The sequence below is a fragment of the Quercus lobata genome, chromosome 6 (genome assembly GCF_001633185.2).
Source record: "Quercus lobata isolate SW786 chromosome 6, ValleyOak3.0 Primary Assembly, whole genome shotgun sequence".
Classification (NCBI taxonomy): Eukaryota; Viridiplantae; Streptophyta; class Magnoliopsida; order Fagales; family Fagaceae; genus Quercus; species Quercus lobata.
This window is the reverse complement of record NC_044909.1, coordinates 10312171-10335551: the sequence shown is the minus strand read 5'-3', so window position 1 is coordinate 10335551 and position 23381 is coordinate 10312171. Positions and strand designations below refer to the sequence as shown.

Below are 23381 nucleotides of genomic sequence, written 5' to 3'. Positions count from 1 at the left end.
CAAAATAAATTTTCAATTCATGAAAACCAATTCAAGATGTCTAGTTGGGTTGGATTAGACCAATTTTATCAAGTTAGTGAGTTTGAATGTTTGATGCACACCCCTAATCATGGGTTGCACATGCTAAATATGATGTTGCTTCCCAATTGTTCAAAAATTGAAAATGTCATGAATTTGTTAGATTTGCCGGGTCAAGAATTGGGTAACAAGCACCAATAAAGGGAAGTAGTGTAAAAATCTCTACATAGCATGTGTTGGAGTATGTATGTGATGATTTTATTTACTATTATATAGTCTCCACGCGGTGCAACTGTGGAAGTTAGACTTCCCGTTCCACAAGGTAAAGACTGACTAAGAAATTACTTTGAGATTGATGAAAAATTTAATTAAACATCTATACGCATTATTCTATGCTCTTCTAACAGTTTCTCGTTAGATTCCACACCTGACAAGGTTTGTGCATAAATCCAGTTTGAGAATGACACACACAAAATAATTAACTACAATATTGGTTTACATGTTATTGGTATTGAATTATATACCCTTTTGATTGGGCCCGTGGGGTTGGACTATGCAGTCACATGTATATATGCTGAGGGTTTAAACTTCTAATTGTTCAGATGTTCTCTTTAAAGGCCATTTAAAGTTTTCAACACTTCAAATTACTCGGTATATGTTTTGGCAACAATTATTTTTGTTAATTTATTTTAGTATTGTTTATGAGTTTCATCGTATTTTTTAATATTATTTATGGGTTTCACTATATTATTTCAACTAATTTTTACTTTTATTTACTGTAATTTCAGTAAAAAATATTTCAATTTTAACAAAATAAGCGAAACTCGGTCAAAAGTAACCCTCTTCGGTCTTCAAACTTTTTTTTTTTTTTTGGTTGGTGAGATATTAATTTGCTTTCATTCTGCTGTGTCAAATCTCATAAATGTGCAGGTTCTATTGCAGATGCACCAAACATCTATGTTGGGAATAATTCTTTTTTTTATTTATTTGTTTACGAGGAGTTAGGAATTCAAATCTTGGATGTAACCAAAATGTGGCAATTTAACTACATAATTGTTGTTAAAGATATTACTATCACATAGCCTAATTGTAATGCATTTGAAGTCAAAGTTGTTATGATATTATTACTCAATTAAGTCCCTAACAAACTTGAATAGCACATTATTGAAAACGTCCCGATTACATCTTTGAATGAATGATAAATTCCATATGAGCAGTACAACACCCTTAATTTTAATTAGTTCCACAAGTTATCATCTAGATTAGTTACGAAAATAAATTGTTTAGCTAAAATCACTCCCAAAAGTTGCAAAACATTGAACACTTTTCACATCCATTATAATAAAATAGAACAATTATGTTATTGAGTTATAAGGTTCTTGAGATTATTAAAATTGAATTTTCAACTTCTACGAAAATAGTAATAAAATTTACTCTTTATGATAAATCTAAAATTGTAAAATATTAATTAAAACTTTAGTGTATTTGTTAATGAACAATTTTTAGAAATTTTTGATACTATTTTTATAAAAAAAATAAAAAAAAAATCAATTAATGGTTTTTTTTCATAATTAAAAAAAAAAAAGTTCACTAACATATCCTCATTAGTCATTGTTAAGATTTAAGACATCAGTTAACTTTTTCCATAACCTATTAAAGTAATAAATAAATTTAAAAAAAAAAAAGAAAAAAACTCAACAATTAAAGCTACATTTTTTAGGAAAATTATTACTTTCAGAGTATTATAAATACGTACTTTTCCCTTTCACATAAGTAGTAATTTTCACCATAAATTTAATTAATAGGACCTACTATTCATATGAAAGAAAATAATATATATTTATAATACTCTAAAAGTATATAATAATTTTTCCACTTTCAACTGCAAGCAAACAGACACTTAAGTCTTTTTTTTTTTATTATTTTTTTATTATTTTATGGGAGACTCTTAAGTCTTTATTGCGTGTATAATTAATTAATACTGTAATACTATAACAAATAGTGGCAAATAAATAGGGGGGTAGCATTGGAAGTCAAAAAGATGGGAATTGCATTTAATAGGGCATGCCAATGCCAACGGCCATTTCATTCTTAAGCCCCCAAAGCCAAAGCCAAATCACCTTTTCCACTTCCCCCTCTCTCACACGGTCACACTCACTCACCTTTACTTTCCTCTCCCCTCCTTTCTCTGCAATTTCCACACTCTTTCCAACCCCGACCTCTGCCACAACGTGCACGCTGCATTGACACAACACAAAGCAAAGACAAAGAAAGAGCACTTTCAAAGAAAAACAACAAACAAACAAAGTATGTCAAACAAATCCCCCATCTTTCCCATGCCAGAACCCCAACACTTCAGTGACTATGGTTTTGATCCTCAAATTGACTACTTTCAGGTCTCTCTAAAAACTCCATCTTTTTGTTTTTGTTTTTCTTTGACATAGTCTTATATGTAAGAATACTATACTAACTCTTTGTGTATAAAGTTTTCTGGAGAGTCTGACCCACTTGCTATTTCCTCGTAATAACACAAGGTCTTAGAAGAAGCAAGGAAGCACAAGCGTGAAACGACAAGATCCATAGACTCCATCCACTTCAAGCTTCAAAAACCCATTTCCAAAGACGACTTGAAGAAGACCCACAAGGTTAAGAAGAAGCGCTGGTGGAGAAGTGCCTTCCTTTTCTTCAAATGGAAGTGGACCCACATTAACCACCACCATAGCCATCATGGTCATGGTCATGTTCATGATCATGATCGTGAGGATGTTCATCAAGCCAGGGCTCGAGCTTTTAGAGCCTCTATTTCAGGGCCTGTGTACATCACCGAGAGCACAAGTGGGTCCTCCACGCCGTACCGCACAAGTAGTCGGAGCCGTCCCTCCTCTGGTCCTCTCGCCGGAACTTTGACTCCGGCACCGAAAGGTGAGATGGACATACCGTATTTGAGTCTCAGAGAGCTGAACATGGAGCAACAACAAGTACAGCAGCAAAGGTTCTCTGCCTCGGCCATGCCTATATATTTGGTCACTTGAAAAATCAGCCCTTCAAAGGCTACTAATTAATGTGAATGTCTTTTTATTTTTAGCCTTTTGATCCTATCAAAAATGGGTGCTTTTTGGTTTTCTCAACTTTGGTTTGGTGTATCATGTGGGGTGTTCCTTTTTATCTTTTTGGGTTTGCCCCATTTTTGTTTTTGCAAACTGCAAAGCTGTTTGATCCATTGGAGGAAGGGTGTATCCTCCTCATTTGTGTTTGTTGCTCACTTTTGTTAATTTCTAAAGCTAATCAACTCGTGGGTTTGACTAGTCGTCCCTCACCTCTTTCTTTTGTCTATATTAGAATACTTTATTTTATATCATATAGTAATTGTAAACTGCATTTGACAGAATCATATGAGTGTACTTCAAAAGGATTTAATAGTTCTGCTCAGCTTTTGGCAGATACCTATGTAAAATTGTGATCTTTTGAGAATCCGTTTTATGGATTTATATGAGTTAATTCTTTCTAGTATTATTATTATTTTTATTTCAGTTTCTTAATTGGTTGTTGGATTGATTGCCCAATAAAATGTACGAGGTGGTGGGCCTGGCCTTATTGTGTGTGTGAGTGTGTGTGTGGGTCCAAATTTTGTAGGTGTATAGTTGAATCTCAATTGGGCATAGGTAGCCAGGTGTAGACGTCAGTTGATGTGGTTGCAGATAGAATCTCAACTATTATATGAACGTTGGAGATCCTTATGATGTCAATGGACATAGCAGGGGACCAATTAAGCACATTTTCCATAACCTGTAATAGAGCATTAGTATTAGTATTTGATGTGCTTTAAAATTTTATTAGAATGGTGTGTTTGGCAAGAATTATTTGTGTAACTTATTTTTCTATGGGTCCGGTTAATTTGTGCCCTAAGGGCACACATTAAACTTTCTATTTTTGGAAACATTTTCTCGGGAATTGAAAAAGCTGTCATTACTTTTTCAATTCTCGAGAAAATGTTTCTAAAAACAGAAAGCTTAATGTGTGCCCTTAGAGCACACATTAGTAAAATCTTTTTTCTATATATCATTGTAAGTTTCTTTAAAAAATTGTAAGTTTCTTTAAAAACCTTTCTCCTTTCTCTCCGTATGTGTGTTAAAAAATACTTAGTATTCTAAAAAAAAAAAAAGCTTATTTTTGCTATTATTTATAGATCTTATTGCACTTTTTGATACTATTTATCTACCTCACGATACTATTTCAATTAATTTTTACCTTTATTTACAATACTTTTAGCAAAAAGTTTTCAGTTTCAGCAAAATAAGCGGATCTCAAATAGACCCTAAAAGTGTGTATTTGCCATTAGAGCTTTACCAACTTATTTTACTATCTAACTTATTTTTGTTACTATTCAATTTATTTTTGCTACTATTTATGGATCTTATTTCATTTTTTGGTACTATTCATGGGTCTTATTGCACTTTTTGATATTATTCATGAGTTCTACTCTACTATTTCAACTAATTTTTATTTTTATATATAATATTTTCATAAAAATGTTTTTAATTTCAACTAAATTAGTTATTTTTAAACGAACCCTAAAATAATTTTTTTACTACTATATAAGACACTCCAACAAAACCACCTATGCATCACCACCCACCACCGCCAAACCCACATCACAAAATGATTGCAAAATCCACATACCAAGATCCATACCATAGCCATTTGGGACCCATCCATACCATCGCCGGGCGGTAAGGAGAGAGATCCAATGATCAATATCATCACTGATTGAAATCCACACCATTGTCGCAAAAACGAACGCTTTGATATAGTGGTCCCATGAGGTGGAGAGGAAAGAGAGACGTTTGGAACTAACGTGAGAGGAGAGAGAAGAGAAAGAGAAATAATAAATATATTAAAGAAGAGAAAGAGAAATAATAATAATAATATTAAAGAAGTGTAGCTTTACTACAGTGGCAACTGGCAAATGCTAACAAAACTTAGCACATGGAATGGCTTTTTTGCTCTTTGGTGTGCTAAAAGCCTAAAATAGCATCTTTGGTGTTTTAGCAAACCCAATACTAACTACACAGTGAACTCATGGTTTGGGTCTGAACCCAAATAATGAAAAAAGATATTATTAATAATAATAAGATTGTTGACATGGTAAGTTGTAATTGATGTAATATCATTTTTATATAAATTTTATTTAAAAATTGTATCCAATCCATAAAGATCTCATTTTCGTGGGATGGGAAATATGATTAATAAGTATTCCTCACAAATTTTCTTTTTTAGAGAAATTGATTTCCAAAATTCGAAACTATTTTCATTAGCAATAATAAAATGCTACCTTAGGCCCTTGTGAAAGATTGTGTCTAGGCTTTACTGAAAAAATATAAAAAAGTGTATAGGCTTAATAGAAAGGAGAAAAAAAAAAAGCACTTTTGCTTTGGCAAATGAGGGTGATGGGCATGAGGACCCAGATGATAGATGGGGACACATAGTTGCCAAAGTTCAATGTCTCTTTGAAATTCCAGTGTAAAACGAGCAAAAATAAATGTGGAAGTGGAGTAATGGGAAGGAGCAAAGATAGACAAAACGCATGAAGGGTCAGTTTCAGCACAAGGGTCCAAGAAAAGGAGCGGCTGCGTCATGTGCTGGTTGTGACTTGTGCAATGTGCTATATACAGTCTACTCTGCAAAGTGCTTCTACTTAACCCTGCTCACCACGTCGTTTCTTAGCACCATAACGTGCCTGTGTCAGCTCTGTTTGGGGGAGAGGGTAAAACAAAACTTACACGTTCACCATATGTTCCCAAATTTATTGGGCTTTTGTTTAAGACTTTCATTGATCATGTTTGAGAGGTAAAAATTTGAACTATGAAGGGAGCCTTATAATTTTTAGTATATCGGTGATAGTTACACGTTGTCTATATGAGTCACAGTTAAAATCGTATTTTGATTTTAGTTGGAGTGTGTATAACTTGATGTGTGCAATAATAATTAACATTTTTAGTAATCTATGACTTAAGAATTTAAGTGGGTGGGTTCACAGACTTTGCAAAGTTGAAAGTAAGGTCATTTATGTTGTAGTAAGGATGTTAGCTTAAGTATACATTTGGATAGAAATTATTATTATTATTTTTTTTTTCAGCGCTTCTTGCACTGTTCATGGGATAGAACAATGTATTTAGGCTCATGAACAGTAATTTTTTTTTTATTATTTTCAGTTTTAGCAAAATAAGTGGTATCCAAACGAACTCTAAAAAAACTTAAATGGCTTATTAAAAAAAAAAAAAAAAAAAAAGAGAAGGCCTCTTTTTTTTTTTTTTTTTTTTTTTTTTTTTTTTTTTGTGTTGTTGGGGGGGGGGGGGGCTGTGGTCATCCTTACTAAAAAAAGAAGGCTTTAATGGACCTACAAGAAGAATTATGAAGTAAGGGATGTAAAATGGCTACTCAATATGATTGAAAAATAATAGCCTAACCACAAATCCCAATAAAGAGTATCATGGCCAAAAGCCTAACTGCTAGACAGCAACTCTATTGGGTTTGTATTTAGTTAAGTGATAATTGGCTTTGGATTTAGTTAATTAGTGATTTTTCCTACTTTATGCGAGGTAGAACATAAAAGTGTTAAGTATTTATTTCAGTTTTACACATCTGGTTCATTTTGATACCTTGGTGTATATATATGGATTACACGAAAATGCTAGACCCAAAAAGTTGAGGAAAAAACAAAAAAAAGTTTCATTGTATGGTACAGTACAATTATGCTTTTATTCCTACTTTATGCGAGGTAGAACATAAAAGTATTTATTTCAGTTTTACACATCTGGTTCATTTTGATACCTTGGTGTATATATATGGATTACACGAAAATGCTAGACCCAAAAAGTTGAGGAAAAAACAAAAAAAAGTTTCATTGTATGGTACAGTACAATTATGCTTTTATTCTATTTATTTTCTTAAGTAAAATAAATAGATGAAGGGTAGTTAACTGGTGTCCTAATGGTATTTTTTAATATCTTAATACAATTTTTATGAAAAATAAAAAAAGACTAAAAAAAAATCAAATACTTTTTCTTTTCTCATAAAAAGTACTCAAAAATGTTTCTTAAACCAATATCTAGTGTTTGTTGACTTTCCCAGAGAGGATACAGGTATACCAAACCAAAACTAAGGGTCTGTTTGGTATATGTGTTTAAAAACTGAAAATTGTTGTTTGAAAACATTTGTGAAAATACGTGTGGGTGAAAAAGTACGTTGAAATGCGTGAAATGTTGTTTAAAAACTGAAAATGGTTGTTTAAAAACACAAACCAAACACCCCCTAAATCTCTGTGATATTGTTAAGATTTTCATTTGAAAATGAGGGAAGTTTTTTGGCATTTGGCAACACTATCTATTGAGGGCTTAACCTTCAAGACTGCTGATCGTCATGGCAGAAATACAGACGTTGGCTTTTCTAGCTTCAAAACACTTTCAAATTTTTGGATTTTTTTTTTTTTTTCCTTTTTGTGTGTGCATTTTTTGTTTTTGTCTCTTTCCTTCAGGACTTACACTTCCAGGGATTTTTTTTTTTTTTGAAGGAATGCTCCAATAAGCAATTTTCTACTTTCTATAGTGGTGTTGCCTTTGGTCACAAGAAAAAGAGTAGGTGGTGTGGATGCAATGATATCACGTTGAATTGAGATAGAAAATTAATTGATCATTGAATGCGTTAGCTAGCAATAATAGCATATCGCTTTAGACGGTCTAGTGATCAATTTGGGGGAGGACACAACTAGAGAGCGACTGCCAGTGGGGGTTAATTCAGCATGGGCGAGAGGGGAGTTGCATAAAACCTAGAGACTTCCATTCAACTCATCAACTTATTAAATACTTCTGTTAACTATATAAAAACAGGCAATGTCTCTACAGTGTCATTTTTGTTTATTGAGCCACTTTGTCTTTGTCTTTTTTTTTTTTTTGGGAACAGTAGCTACAATTTTTTTTTTTTAAGTCTTCCATTTGTATTTTTTTTTTCCTTCTGTATATTGTTATATTGAGGCAACAAATTTCACAATATTTTCACAATTATTGAGGTGTCAATTTCTTATAAGTCAAAATAAAATAATAAAATATGAAATTATGACCAATCACAACTAAAAATAAATATTTTGTAAAAATGTTGTGACACTTGTTAGAGGAATGTGTAAAAACTACTGTGTTTTTGGTTTGTTCAATATGTACCTTTTTTTTTTCTTTGTCATTAATTTGTGCTCTTTTTTCTACTAACTATATAAAAAGAGGCAATGCCTCTGCAGTGCCCCTTTTAGTGTAGTGAGCCATATTTTTTCCCCTAAGTTTTGAACAATTGCTACAGTAACACTTTGGTTTGTTCAAGGGGAACTGTAGCTACAGTAGCTACAAGTTTTTTTTTTTTTTTGTTTTTAGTCTTCTGTTTGTACTTTTTTTTCTTTTAAATACTTATAAGAACCTGCATATATATTGTTATACTGACATAACAAATTTCACAATATTTTCACAATTATTAAGGTGTTAATTTCTTACAAGTCAAAATAAAATAATAAAATATGAAACTGTGACCAACCACAACTGAAAATAAATGTTTTGTGAAAATATTGTGACACTTGTTGGGTAAATATGTAAAAGTTACAGTACTTTTGGTTTGTTCAATATATACTGTTCATCGCTTTTATTATTATTGTAAGGACACGATTCGTAACGAACCGTAACAGTGTTGGGTTCGCACGTAAAAAAGCCCAAACAATATCATTTATAGAGCATGGGTTTGAAAGGCTAGGCCTTAGTCACCTGGTGGTAGGTTTTTCGTGGTGGTCATGCGTGGTTAAGTTTTCTTCACCCTTGGAACCTTTCTCCTGGAGGTGGGTTGGGAGGCTCTGGTTTTTGGCCATTTTTCCCCGCCCCTCGCTTGGTGCACCTACCTTTTTATTATATAGTCTGTCTTGGTTGATCCTGGCCTTCCACTTGTTGGTCAGGCAGGTGCTTATTTCTGTATCCATCCCATCAACCGTCCTCTCTTACTTTCTATTAGTTGCATGGATCGAAGTTTACACCGTCCAAACGTCTTTTCTCATTAATCCGCTCTGGGTATTGGCAGGTGCATTTACTGAAGAGGGGACGCATTTTCCTTGGTCCAATTTTACACCTTGCTTCCCTGTGGGCCCCATTCCACTCATATCCCCTTGAGGGGGCTGTGTGGGGATTGCCTCCACCAAGATGTTGGTCTTCCCATTGAAGCTCTGGAATGCCGAGGACAGGGTAGTTTCTCAGCCGTTCCCCTTGACACCCCGGCCATCGATCATTCGTCCTCGGCACGGGCCCTGGGCCCAGATAGAGTTTGGGCCGGATTGCAGACCTCTCGGACCCACAATTATTATTATTTTTTTCCAATCATCAATTTGTGCTTTTTTTTTTCTATATATAAAAAGAGTGAATAGACTTGTGAATAGTATTATGAACAATATTTTTGGTTTAGTGACTTGGCCTTTTTTTTTTCCTTCAAGTTCACCAACTTAGTTTGAGCTTGTTTTTTTCTTTTAAAGGATCTTTATATGTTTACTTTCTACTTGTAATGTAAGCTTACATTGTATACACACAAAAAGTGGCAAATATTATATACATTTGCAAAAAAAAAAAAAAAATTGTACAAATTTTGCAAATGTGTACAACATTTACCAATTTTTATGTGTTTACAATATAATTTACATTGTAAGTGCAATGTATTTCTCTCTCTCTCTCTCTCTCTCTCTCTCTCTCTCTCTCTCTCTCTCTCTCTCTCTCTCTCTATATATATATATATATTATATAAAAAGAGTGAATGGGAAAAGTTACAGTAATTTCGCTACAGTAGTTTTGGTTTGTTTAACTTTCACTGTTTTGCTGACCCTTTTTTTTTTTTTTTGGAATGCATAAAGTTGTAGTATATTTGCTATATTATTTTTGATTTGTCCACAATAATTTTTACAACACTTTCATAACAAATCAAATATGATAAATTGTTATTAGTTTTAATTTAAACTTACTAATGAAACTACTTTTTTGTCCACCAATAACAACTTGTAGTAACCTACTACTTATGATTTGTTGTAAAAATGTCATGGACATAACATTTTTTTGTGTCAAAAATGTTAAGACATCTTGATGTTGTCACAATATTTTCAAAACTGCTGAGCTGTCAATTCTTTACAAGTTAAAATAAAATATAACAAAATTATAAAGGTATTATGAAAATATTGCGTCATTCTGTTATGTTTTTAGAAAATTTTTGTTGGTTTAATCAACTTTGTTCAGGTAAAATTCACTATTCCACATACAATTTTCTTGGGTTGACTTTTTGTATATTTTTTTCTTTACACACTATTTTAAGTAAAAACACATAGTTTTGCACACAAAAACAAAAACAAAAACTTAGGAAAAAAACATTTTTCATCCTTTATGTTTGGGGTAGTTTACAATTCTTCCTTAAACTTTAAAATCAAGCAATTTTTCATAGCTACCCTAACTTTGTGGTTGATCAAAATTCTTAAACGAATGAGATTAAATTTTTACGACATAATTATCAAAATTCTTAAAATTAATGTCTCTTTTGATTAATGTAAATTTCTATATACTCTAAAAATCAAATGATTCATATCTTTGTTTTGTAATACAAATAAAATCTATAATTGACACTTAATTACTACAGTATTTTTTTTTCCACGGCAAGCATGTGCCTTGCACATGCTGCCCTAACTAGTATTTAATTAAATCCAGATGAAAGTTTTGTATTTTATATGAAAAATTATAAAATATTTCAAGTCCTACTTTTACAAGAATTGTGAGTTTTCGTATAAATTTAATTAGTGAAATCCACTATTATTTGAGAGGGAAGAATATGTATTCATGGTAATTTCGAAATATTCTAAAATTATCCGTCTTATATCCTATTGGTGTAAACGACTAAATGTCCATACATTAATTGAATAGTTTAAACCCTACAAGGCTATAACATTTTAATGATTTTTGTATAAATTGTAGTCATTAATAAATGAGCTTACCTAGTTGAATGAAAATTTTTATTTTAAAAAAATCATGCTTAACAAAATCTGTAGGTTGGTTTAGTTTTTACATTTAGAGTTAGGTTAGTTAGATTGAAGATTTTGCCATTCAAGAAAGTCAAATTGGGTTAAAAATATTCCAACCCCAATCCAATTCATACACACCCCCATATTTATGTGCGTAGGCATTTTTGACATTGTAAGAAGGGAAATTTATTTCTACTTGGTTTAATTGGAAGAGTATAAAGAAAGTTTTCATCTGTCATATTTTCAATGATAATGTTAATGAATAGAAAAAGCAATGTAATTTTACAATCATGTGCCAAAAAAATAAAAACTCTTAAAATGATTAAATTAATTGTGAATTGCAAACTTGTAACGATCATTTTTTTTTTTAATTAAAAATTTAGATACAGAGTTAGATTTTTTGTCTCACTTTGTTGCAGGAAAGTGAATTTTAAATTCAATTCTTATTTAAGGATGGTAATAATGTCCGGCTAGCTAGACCAATCTTATCTGATTTCGTCTTGCATGGCACCCCAAAGTTAGCATAAGATGAGAATTGGTTTTGACTAGATTGCCTTACCTTCAATGTAAATGTGTGTGTGTATATATATTAAATTATTTATATTATATAATTCATCTTTTTTTTTTAAATACATTTTCTAGTTATGATTTATTTATTTTTTTTAAAAAAAAAACTCAATTTGTAATGAGCATAAATTGTCATAGGGGATTTGTTGAGGTTTTGATTTATATGTCAGGTTTTGATAAAAGATAAAATGGAGAGACAACACACTCGACTTTCTCTTAACAATTTCATAGTTGTCTCTCCATTTTATCTTTTATCTCTATTCAATTAGTGTTAAAATCACCTTATTAAAAATAACAAAATGTCTCAATATATATAACACAGTTTTTCCTATCCCAAAAAGGTGACAAAGCAAAGACAAAACACCTATAATCCAATCTGGTCTCACTCCATTGCCATCCATTGTCTCACTTTGTTGATTATGGCTACGATGAGCGACCTTGTATTTTAGGGTAGGATGGGTGGATGGTCTTAGAGTGTTTGATTTATGAGTTGCTGAAGTTTGACACATTAAATAGGCTTGGGTTCTTCGAATCAATTTCAGCTAGTTAATGAGCCGGTCTATCAAAATTCAATAAGTCTACATGTTTAAGCCCATCCCAACCATCAGGTCTGGCCTAACAACAACAAACACAACCACACCAACCCCAGGCCCAACTTTCTCTTATTTTGGTGATTACAATATATATTTTTTTTAATTCTGATTGATTTGTGTGCATTTCATGTATGAAACTAAGACGTGGTAGGCTAATTTAAGGGTGTTGTAAAATTAATTATAGTATTATGTCGTAGCTTTATTTGTCAGGTGTCAGTTAATGTATAATTTTTCAATACATCGTTTTTCTAATTTTTTTAAGCTAGTAAATTTATGTTATTCCAAATGGACACTAAAATTGAACATGTTTTTAAATAATTCTGAACATACAAAGCTACACATCCAAAAAGAAAATTTACATTTTGTTAGGAAGTATGCAATTTTAGTCCAAACTTCATTCTGTTAATCAAAAAATATATTTTGAGGGGGTCAAAATCAGGATTTGCGAGGTTGATAATCAAATTCTTTCCCTAAGGTCAAATTGGGGTTGCATTTGAACATCTAGATCCACTAGAGCCATGGGGTTTAGTTTCTTGCTCTACACTAGAGGGGATTTTAATTTTAGGCATTGAATTCATCCTTGTTTTCAGGGATGGGAAGGTAGACGAGGTTTATGGGTTCGTTTCAACTTCTAAACAGACTACTTGAACTATTGAAGTACAGTATTGGTTCATTGAATTTCCTACTCCCCATATAAGGTAGAGGTACACTCAATAGAGGCAAGCTTGTCCACAATTAGAGCATTACAAGTTTAGAACACTTAGCAAAGCACAACTTATGCTCTGTTTGGATGTTTAAAAAAAGAGGGGGAGTAGAGTAAAGGGAGGAGAGTAATTTAATTACCTTATTTGGAAGTGTTTTTAAGGAAGGAAGGGGGGGGGGGGGGGGTGGGAGAGGTTTCAACTACCTCTAACCCCTCATTTTTTCAACTACCTCTAACCCCTCATTTTTAATTTCCTCAAATTGGAGAGATTTGGAGGAAGAGTAGAGTAGATAAATTATTGACCAAATGAATTCCTCAATTTACCATTTCTAAAATACGTTTTGTAACGTTAAAAAAAAAAAAAAAAAAAAAAAAAACTGTAACCCTCCACAAAATTCTCTCAAGCTCTCTCAGCTCACGTTGGCTCTCTCTCTCTCTCTATCTCACGACTTCTTCACTCTTGGATTGTCTTTCACTCTTCTCTCTCACCCCTAGCATTCTCTCACAAAGGTAAACTCTGTTTTAATTTCTGTTTTGTGGGTTTCTTTTGAGTTGGATCAAATAACTATGTTCTTAAAATTGTGATTTTATTGGGTAATTTCTTATTAATTGTGATTTTATGGGGTAATAACATGTTATTAATTGTGATTGTTTATTCTGTTTAAGCTTGATTTTATGGTCAGGTTTTTTTATTATTGGTTTGTGATTTTTATTGGGTAATTTCTTGTTTTTTGTGAATGGGTTTCTGATTTTGGTTTTTTTTTTTTTTAACTAGAATTTTAAAGTTTCAAAGAGTTGCTCACAATGTGTTTGATAAATTGCTTGTTTGATTGTGTATGATCAAACTCACATGAGTTTGTGCAACATCTCACTGTGTAGTTGTCTCTCTCTTTGTATCTTGTGTAGTTCAAATGGGTATATTTGTATCTTGTTTGGTTCCTCATAAACTGTAGGAAACTCGAAAAGTGGAAAAAGAAATGAAAGTTTGGGTCTCTTTGCCTTTTGTTTTATTTTATTTTTTTGTATAATTCCTTTTACATGAATTGAGATTGTAAAAATTCACATATAACGTAATTTCATACATTAGTTTCTTAATTTCTTAGCAACTAACGTATGTGTCTCTGTGTGTGGGGATGCATATGTTTATGGCAGGCATTAAGGGTTTCTATCTTTATTGTTTTGTTGCTTTCCTGATTGGTTTAGGTATCTATAATGGGGTTGTGAATATTTAGGATGTTGTTGTTTGGAATTTGAATAGCTATAGAAATATGAATCAAATGGAAGAGAAATGGGATTTGTGATTTTTTTTTTTTTTTGGGGATAAATTCGGATTTGGGATATTTATGGGGCAATTTTCCCTGAAATATTCTAGACCCACTTGGGTATATTTGGATTCAAATAGATATTTACTGGTTTTCTCGACGAATCAGTGTTTAGCATGTGTTATAATATTAATTGAATGATTAAGATTCACCATATTCTAACACAAGTTCCAGTTTTTTTTAGTATAATTTTAATAAACTTCATTCACTGTGACAGTGGCAATTTCAAGTAATCTTTCTTTTTCTATTGTTTTACATTATGTCTTTGTCCTTTAAGTTGCGTTGGCAACCTTTTGCTTTTGACTTGCTTACGTTTGCCTGCTTAGTTTTCTTTGGCAAGTAAGGTCATATGCATATTTGAGCTGTTAGCACTCAATTATGATCATAATTTCTCACTCTGCTTATGCATTTTTGCTTGTCATTGTGTGTTGCTCCACCATGCTATCTTCCTTATTAAGTAATGCATTTTTGTTAAATACATTTCAATCTTATTATTTCTACCATGGATATTGTGTAAATATGGCATGTTACAGGGGACCACACTTGGAAAGCGGGAGTTGTTGATAGTAAATACATTTTTCATAAGGGCATACAAACTTTGGGTGGGAGTGGACTGCCTGCAAAAAAGGTCTTGCTATGCCTTTTCTCCCATTTTCTTGTTGATAGTTCTTTACTTTTGAAATGTAAAAATTAAATTATTTCTGCTTCCAAAACAGCTTGTCTTAAATTTTGCAAGTTTGTTTGTTAAGTTTTTTTCATTCAATGGGCTGGCACATGACAACAAACTAAATCTGATGGTTTTGTTAAATATATTTATTTGCTCAAATATTTTTTAATAGGTTCAAATATAGTTCAGAAAAAAAGGACTATTGATGATGTGGTTAAGAAAGATAGAGAATATTGGACAGCTATTATGGATGATGTGCTTATTGATGCACTCTTGCATCCAGGGGTGGAGCCAGGATTTTTTGTTTGGGGGGGCCAAATCTTTTTAGTAATATATTTGTCTTGAGTCAAGATAAACAATCACACACATGCGTAAACGCACATACACAAATATAAATATTAATACTTTGATACTAGAGTAGGTCATAATTTATAAATATATTATGAATAAAATTAACAACTTTCACATATATATATATATTCGCAAGATAATTTTTTAGGGGAATTTATCATCTTTTAAACTCCAATACTATACAAAAGCAGTCTTGTTTGATATTAAACATGTGCAAAAAACGAATTAGAAAAAATAAAAACTATCTTGTCTCTATAACTACTAGACTAATTGATAAATTCTATTGGTTTTTAAGAGCATCATTGGACCAACTCAAACATTTGGGGGGGCCAACCTGTACAAAAGCAGTCTAGTTTGATTTTAAACATGTACAAAAAATGAATTAGAAAAAACAAAAAACTACTTTGTCTCTATAACTACTAGACTAATTGACAAATTCTATTGGTTTTTAAGAGCATCATTAGACTAACTCAAACATTTGGAAGGGCCAACTTCTATTTTTGTAGCTAAATATTTAAACTTTTAATACTTACGCATAATAAAAAATAATTTTTTAAAATTTTGGGGGGGCCAATAGCTCCACCCCTACTTGCATCAACATCATCTAGGTAATAGAAATGGTCCGAATGCTATGATGTGTTTAAGAATGGATTGAGTGGCTTTGCCTGGAGTCCAATCACCAAAATGTGGAGTGCTGAATCGGAAGTTTGGGAAAGTCTAATCCAGGTTTGTCATTTATGTTACGTATATATTTGCTTCAGTAACAAATCTACTAACATGGACTTGTGTACTTGTATTTTAAAACTTCAACTACCAATTTGAATAAAATTTGTAATATAAGTAGCATTACTCAAAAAAAGAAAAAGAAAAAGAATGTATGGAGTGTGTTTTATTTGGTGCGTGAGGGTGGAGTTAGAAGATTTTGGATTGTATTTGAAGGTGAAACATGATGCCTGCAATGTTTGTACTGTATGTGCATGTGTGAAGGTGCAACGTGATTCCTGCAATTTTTTGTTCTGTATGTGCCTATGTGGTGACTTTTAGGAAAAATAATTTTCATGGTGGGTAGGATGGATTCAATTATTGGCAACGTGGTTTATATGTGCAGCTGATATGGTTGAAAGTAGCATTTGGCTTTTTGCTGCCTTTGTTATTTTCTTGTCAGAGAAGTGTTCCCCTCCATTGCTGGTGAGGTTTCTCTTGGATGTTTTATTGCAGTTCATCCTAGCTATCAAATTGGTTGGACTACGTTGGTCAGTAATAAAAAAGAGCAATCTTGGTCTGCCTGTGGGGATTCAAATGATAGCTAATCACATAGGCGCACATTTTTTCATGAAAAGCATCCTTTGACCGACTTTGAAACACAAGTCCACATCCAGAGTAGATAATAACATAAAAATATCTGGAGTATCTTAAAGTATTATTTTGACATAAAGTTCTCTAAATCTCCATATAAAGGTCTCTAACCCCCTAGTTCATTTTGTGGCTAACTCTAACATTCTCAATCTTGAGTACAAAGAGCAGGTGTTCTTTCCTATATATCCATTTTCCTTTCAAGAATGGAGTTTAGTCACGGGTCCAACATGGGGCATGATGAGAGTTGTTATCTGACCTTATTTTGTTGTCATTTTTTAACAGGCTAAACCTAAAGCAAAAGAGCTTAAGAACAAACCAATTCCAAACTACGACAAATTGGTTGAGCTTTATGGAAAAGATAGAGCAACTGGGGAACAATCTGAAACTACGTTGGAGATGAGGCAATGGTGGGCTACTTCAACCGGAGAGGCCTCTATAAGGAGAACATCAAAGATATTGATCATTTAGTTGCTCAAAATGAAGTTACTTTGGAGAGCTGTAATAATGTGGGTGATAATAATGTGGGTGAAGCCTCCTCAAAAGCCAAAAAGAGAAAAACATCTGAAAGTTCAAAAACGTGTATAAACACCCTTGAATGTTTAGACCCCCAAATACAAAATAATCAATTCAAGCAATATGTCAAACAACTAGTGTGCGGAAACTTAACATATGCTATCAAACGAAATTGATTAAATACTATCTAAGCCATAACATATTAATATCCACAGCAGATAAATAAAAAGGCAAAGATAGAGAGGAAGGAAGATGCAAACACAAAGACAACACGCGATGTGTTATCGAAGAGGAAACCGAAGCCCTCGGCGAAAAACCTCTCCGCCGCCCTCCAAGCGGTAATCAATCCACTAGAAAATATAGTTGGGATACAAGGACAGCAATAGACCCTCCAAGCCTAATCTACCCAGTGCACCTAAGCCCTCCAAGCTTCTTGCTCCAACGAGGTTACGCCGAACCTTTTTCTTTTCTAGCTTCCCGGATTCCGCTACTAGACCGTAGCATCAACCAATGAAGATTGGCTCCTTCCTAATTGCTTCCCAGAAATCCAAACAGCAGTCTCACAATGATGATGATGGTGAGAACCTGGTTTGGTATAATGCCTCTCAAGGATTTGACAATGGAGAGGAAGAGAGTTGAGGAATTTGAAGAGATTCTAAGGTAGAGATTGTGGGTGAAACAATCTGGTTTTTCTTTAGGGTTTCTCTCTCAAAATTCTCTCTGGAAGCTCTCTTTCAATCGTGGGTAATAGGGGTATTTATACTGGAGTGGAGAGGAATGTGAAACGTCAGAATTCTACAAAACAGGGGTGGCTCGCGGCTTGACCTCGCGGCTTGACTAAGTCGCGAGATCCAGTCGCGAGATAACCGTATGGCCAGTTGTCCTGTTTTGTCCTGTAGTGCTCCAGCTAGCAGACTGTTCACCTTCCAGCATGCTTGGCACGTGAGGTTGCTTCTGGCGGCTTGAAGCCGCGAGTCACCCGCGAGACCCAGCCGCGACATTCTGTTTTCTTGCACACTCTTGAGCAAACTTCACTCTATCTCACTCACTACTCTTACATCAAACCCACCTAAATACAGGGTTACTAAATGCTGAATTACAAGCAAATTTGGCACGGAATAAAGCCAATAAGATGGTTGAATAAATTCAACCTTACAACATCAAAAAATGAGGACATAGAACAAATTATGGGGGCAATTCAGGATGTTGCTTTAGCAATGAGAGAAGGAAATTTAATTTTTGAGAGGAGCTTGGCACGTCTTCCCATTCTTGAGCAAGACATGTTCCATCTCTTGGACGAGATAGGAATTGATTCTAGATTGCGAATGAGGGCTTATCTCTTTCTTATTAAGAATCCAAATATGTTGAAAGCTTTTATTGGCTATCCAGTGGAGGAGCGCAAGGAGCTATTGTTCACAATGATGTATGATCCATAAATTTCTCTAACAGTTAGACAAGTAAATGTTCCAAGACAATTTCAGTTTCTAAAAACCTTTTCAATTGATCATTGAACTGTTAACTCTTGGGATTTATTTTTCTAAATAGATGTTGATGATGCCAAAATCGTCAGTTTGGGTCACTCGCCCAATCCGAAGTATTAGACGATCTCGTAGGATCTATAAGATAAAGGAAAAATAGATCAAATAGACCATCGGGTTGTGCCCGGTGGGGGAGCCTCCGATGCTTAAGTTAGTATCAACCCATATTTTTCATATTTAGATAGTGTTTTGTAGTAGCTTTTGACGTACCTTCACAAGTGAGACGGACTGTCCCTTTTATAGGTGATTTGGATAGCTGTTGTACATAATTGGAGGTGATTATTGCCCATGTGTAACAATTATCGTATTGATGGGCGTTTAAGACCGCTGAGTAACGGTCGCCATTAATGTGTTGAATGTGCTTGAGCGTTTACATCTTTTGGCCTGTTAATGATGCGAGGTCATCCATATTAATGGATGACCTTAATGTTTTTTTTTTTGGACTCATCAATTGCCCCCCCCCCCCCCATTCCTAAGTCTGATTTTGCTTTATGCTGGTCAGGCTTAGGGAATGTTTTTGATTTTTTAGATTCAGACTTCTTTATCTTCAACTACTTTCTTCTTCAGGAATGCTAGTATTTCTATGACGACCTCTTAGTATCTACCTTTTGAAGGTCTTTTTGGATGTTCGAGGGATCATAGCTTGATCTTGAAAGTGAGCTAATTTCTTTGGATGATCATTTTTTATCACTGCTAAAGAGCAAGCTAATTTCTTTGGACGACCATTTTTTATCACTGCTGAAGAGTAAGGTGAATTCTTTGGACAACCATTTTTGATCACTTCGATGCTTCTTCTTTTATTCATTTTCTGGTTGTCGTGTTTGATATTCTTGATTTCTTGCATTTATGTGAGAATCCTTGTCTGCTTACACTCGTCTATGGGTATTTAGTCACTTAGCCACTTTTGGGTGACTTATATCCAATTTCGGAGCTTCGTCATTTAGACTTTGTTAGCGACTTACATCGGTCTAGCGGAACCTTGTCCATTTTTCTTTTTTGGTGACTTACATTCATTTAAGGAATTGTGTCACTTAGGCTTCGTCAGTGATTTACATCCGTCTTAGCAGAATCTTATCACTTAGCCATTTTTTGGTGACTTACATCAATTTAAGGAATCTTGTCACTTAGGCTTTGTCAGTGATTTACATCCATCTTGGCAGACTCTTATCACTTAGCCATTTTTTGGTGACTTACATCCACTTAAGGAATCTTGTCACTTAGGTTTCATCAGTGATTTACATCCGTCTTGGTGGAATCTTATCATTTAGCCATTTTTTGGTGACTTAGATCCATTTAAGGTATCTTGTCACTTATTGCTGGAAAGATTCCGTATCGCTATGTCGTTTTGGACCTTTTTGAGGCCATATTGATATCTGCATTAAGTAGCACATGCACTTGCCAAGGCTTGGTTAAACAAGAATTTTAGAACAATTCATATATAAATAATAAGTTACCAATAGCCTAGGTGGACCTTTTTCTTATTTCCTTGTAATCCTATAGTTTTATCTCTTTTGTGATCTGTCTAGTAATGCATACATGTTTGCATGAAACCTTACTGGGTGTAAATTTTTATAGACGAATATAAAAGAGACAGAAAAATGTGTTACCTTAAATGACGACATTATTTTGTCACATACCTCGATCTTTTTATTGTTGGGATCTTCTTGACAAACTCTTCTCTTTTCAAGATGACGAGCTCCTCTCTTTTTAAGATTTTTCTTAAGCTTAACATGATACTTCATGTCTAAGGCCTAGATCTCTTTTGCCTTCAATTTTTCAAAGGCGTAAAAACTAGGCCATGTTGTTGCCCCCGTTCAAACATGAAAAGTGTAATTCTCATTTGTTGACGACTAGAGGAATGCTCTATCATGATTGGAACCCTTTTTTTTTTGGGTGTGTTTTGATGTCTATGGTCATTGCTGTTTGTAATAGCAATTTTATGTTCATTCTTCTTTAATTGTACGCTTAAGTCACTTCAATAGTGCTAGCTGCATGACAATGTACAAATGTGCAATTGCATGCTATACAAGACAAAGTGCATTCTATATGAATCATAAAGAAGTATAAAAATTGAAGCTATTTGACTATATGCTTCTTTAAATTGGTCTTTGTTAGGTGCTTGCATTGTATATGATTTTTAGAGCAATTTAAGAAGATTTTGGTGAGTTGATGGAGATAGCGGAAATTTATTGAGACTTAAATTCATGAGCATATTGTGAACACGATCATCTAGAATTTAAGTTTAGGAAACTTGATAGAACTTCTTAGATTCATGACGATGAAACATATGCTACTAATAATATAGTCATATTGATTGTGATAATTGCAACACTTTTATAGCAATATTTTCAACATGTTCTACATACACATTTGTAATAATCATGCAAGCTTGATATTTATTTAGTTTCAATAAAATGATCTCATGGATAAAAAGAAAGAAAGAAATGAGTTACCTCAATAGAAGACCTTAAATCTCAATACTATTGTGTATGTACCTCAATCTTTTCATTGTTGTAGTCTTCTTGACGAACTCTTTGTCATTGAACTCTTACTTATAGAGCTCTTCTTCATTGGATTTGTACAACTCCATAATTTACAGGAGTTAAACTCGACATTTGTAATGTAGATGGAATTTTCAGAACTTTTGGCTATATCTCTATTTTCTTCTTAAGGGTTTTTCTTCGTCAAATTATGACATCCCTTTAGAAAATTTGGAATATCTGTTTTTTGCATATCTGAAGCTAGTAATCTAGCAAACCTCTTATAGGTTTACATATTATACAAAATTTTGGGTGAATTGATATAGCTTACGTCCAATCAATATCATTTCATGTAAGAGTATAAAAACTTAGTGAGGATTAAAGTCACACTTAATGCCATGCGATCAAATAAAATTGTCTTATTTTATGTATGAAGCACATGCTCTATAAGCAATTCAATCATTTCCACTTTTTTCTTGGTTTTGGCAATAGTAGAATAATAAAAGAAATGGATGGACTTAAGATCATTTGATCAGCTAGAGATCAAAAGTCTAAAATAGGTCACACTAGCTAGAGCAGATATTACTAGTCAAGTCTTTTAACTTTAGTAAGAAATTATTTAGCGTTTTGTATCAATTGTGCATGTTTGTACTAATCTTGTAATTTAGCAATTTGCCTTTCCAACAATTGTTTTCATAACTATTACCCTATTCTTGTGCAACTAAATAACACTTGGCAAAGTGTTTAAACTTTTTAAAGAGTATTGGAATTCGGTGTGTTTAATGACATTTGCCATTATGATAAACAGTCATCATATTTATCATAGTAAACAGTTATGATCTTATTTTAAACTTGTAGCTAGGTTTTTATTTGCAATAATGATACTTGTCATTATGCCTAAAACTTGACTTCAAACGTTGTTGCAAATACTTAGAGAGCTAAAAGGAAAAGAAAATTTTAAATTTGATCTTAAGGCCCAAGAACTGGGCACCATCGTTGCTATATTTTGTTCTAGCTATTTGAAGATGCAGATATATCTAGAGGGTTTACCCCCGTTCAAACATGAAAGGTACATTCGTTGTTGGATGATTATTAAGACATATGTGTTTCACTTGTTAAGAACATATGTCATGTTTTTATTTAATTGACTTATCCTTTGACAAAACGCAATTTACTTGTATTTGGGTAGATTTAGGATGTTTTAAATACTTCAAAAAACCTTGTTTCAAGATCAAGTATTGAAATTTTCAAGTCCGTTCAAGAAAACAAGTTCAGAGTGCAAAATCATTAAAACTCGACAACTGGTCGACAGCTGCATCTATCGAGCTTAAGGAAGCTGTTCTTTATTTAGTGTGCTCGACACCTTCTCGACAGCTGCTCGACACCTACTATCTGTCGAGATTTAAGATTTTCAAAATTTCAATCTGATTTTCTTGGGATCCGTGAATATGTCTTTGGACCTTCTTTTCTCCTAAACCTAGACATATAAAAGAATCAATTTAAGGGCCGTCAAAGTGTTCACAAGTTGCACAAGTTTTGAGCAAAATCTGTTCAAGCGAATTGTGACTGGAGACGAAGTTTTTGCCCTAGTTCATCTCTTTCTCTTGAAGAAGTTGCTTTGTATATGCATCGTAGGGTTTTGTGACCAAGCATCTTCTTGATCTTCATCGTTTGGATGAACTGAAGAACTTTGCAACCAACAACCTTCTTAGTTGGTGATTGAAGTCGCGTACTGGGATTTGCGCAATTGGTTAGTCACGTACTAGGAGTCGTGCATCTGAAAAGGGAACTGTCACTACAGAACAAGTCCAATTGGGTATTGGGGTAAGGGTTCAACTGTAGGTTGGTAAGGTACTTGGATTCCTTTACTTTTAACCGCTTGTTGTGATAACAGTAGAGTTTCGGGAATGGTGACCTGAAAATCACCCGGTAGAGTTTTTGCTGTTAGGTTTTCCTCATTCGTAAATAAATCATCGTGTTATTTATTTTCCGCTGCATTATTAATTTAATGGTGATTTGTTTGTGCTACCACGCGTTTGCATGATAAATTGATTAATTAATAACTTGGCTAATTAATTAATTAATTTCTATCACAAGGGGTCATTCAGTTTGTGGCCTATCAATGATGACCCAAAGAAGGGCCTGTCATGGTTTGTACCTGTATTTTTCTTCCTTTGGGCTTAATCTTAGTCCCAAAGGGAA

At 33.4% G+C, this 23381-nt stretch overlaps 1 protein-coding gene across 1 annotated transcript; it reads left to right on the top strand.

Moving 5' to 3' along the window:
- Positions 1–2067: 2067 nt before the first annotated feature.
- Positions 2068–3323, top strand: LOC115995024. The gene is made up of 2 exons (XM_031119426.1): positions 2068–2414; positions 2553–3323. The coding sequence occupies exons 1-2, from the start codon at positions 2328–2330 to the stop codon at positions 3048–3050; spliced, it is 585 nt and encodes a 194-aa protein (XP_030975286.1). The 5' UTR covers positions 2068–2327; the 3' UTR covers positions 3051–3323.
- Positions 3324–23381: the final 20058 nt, after the last annotated feature.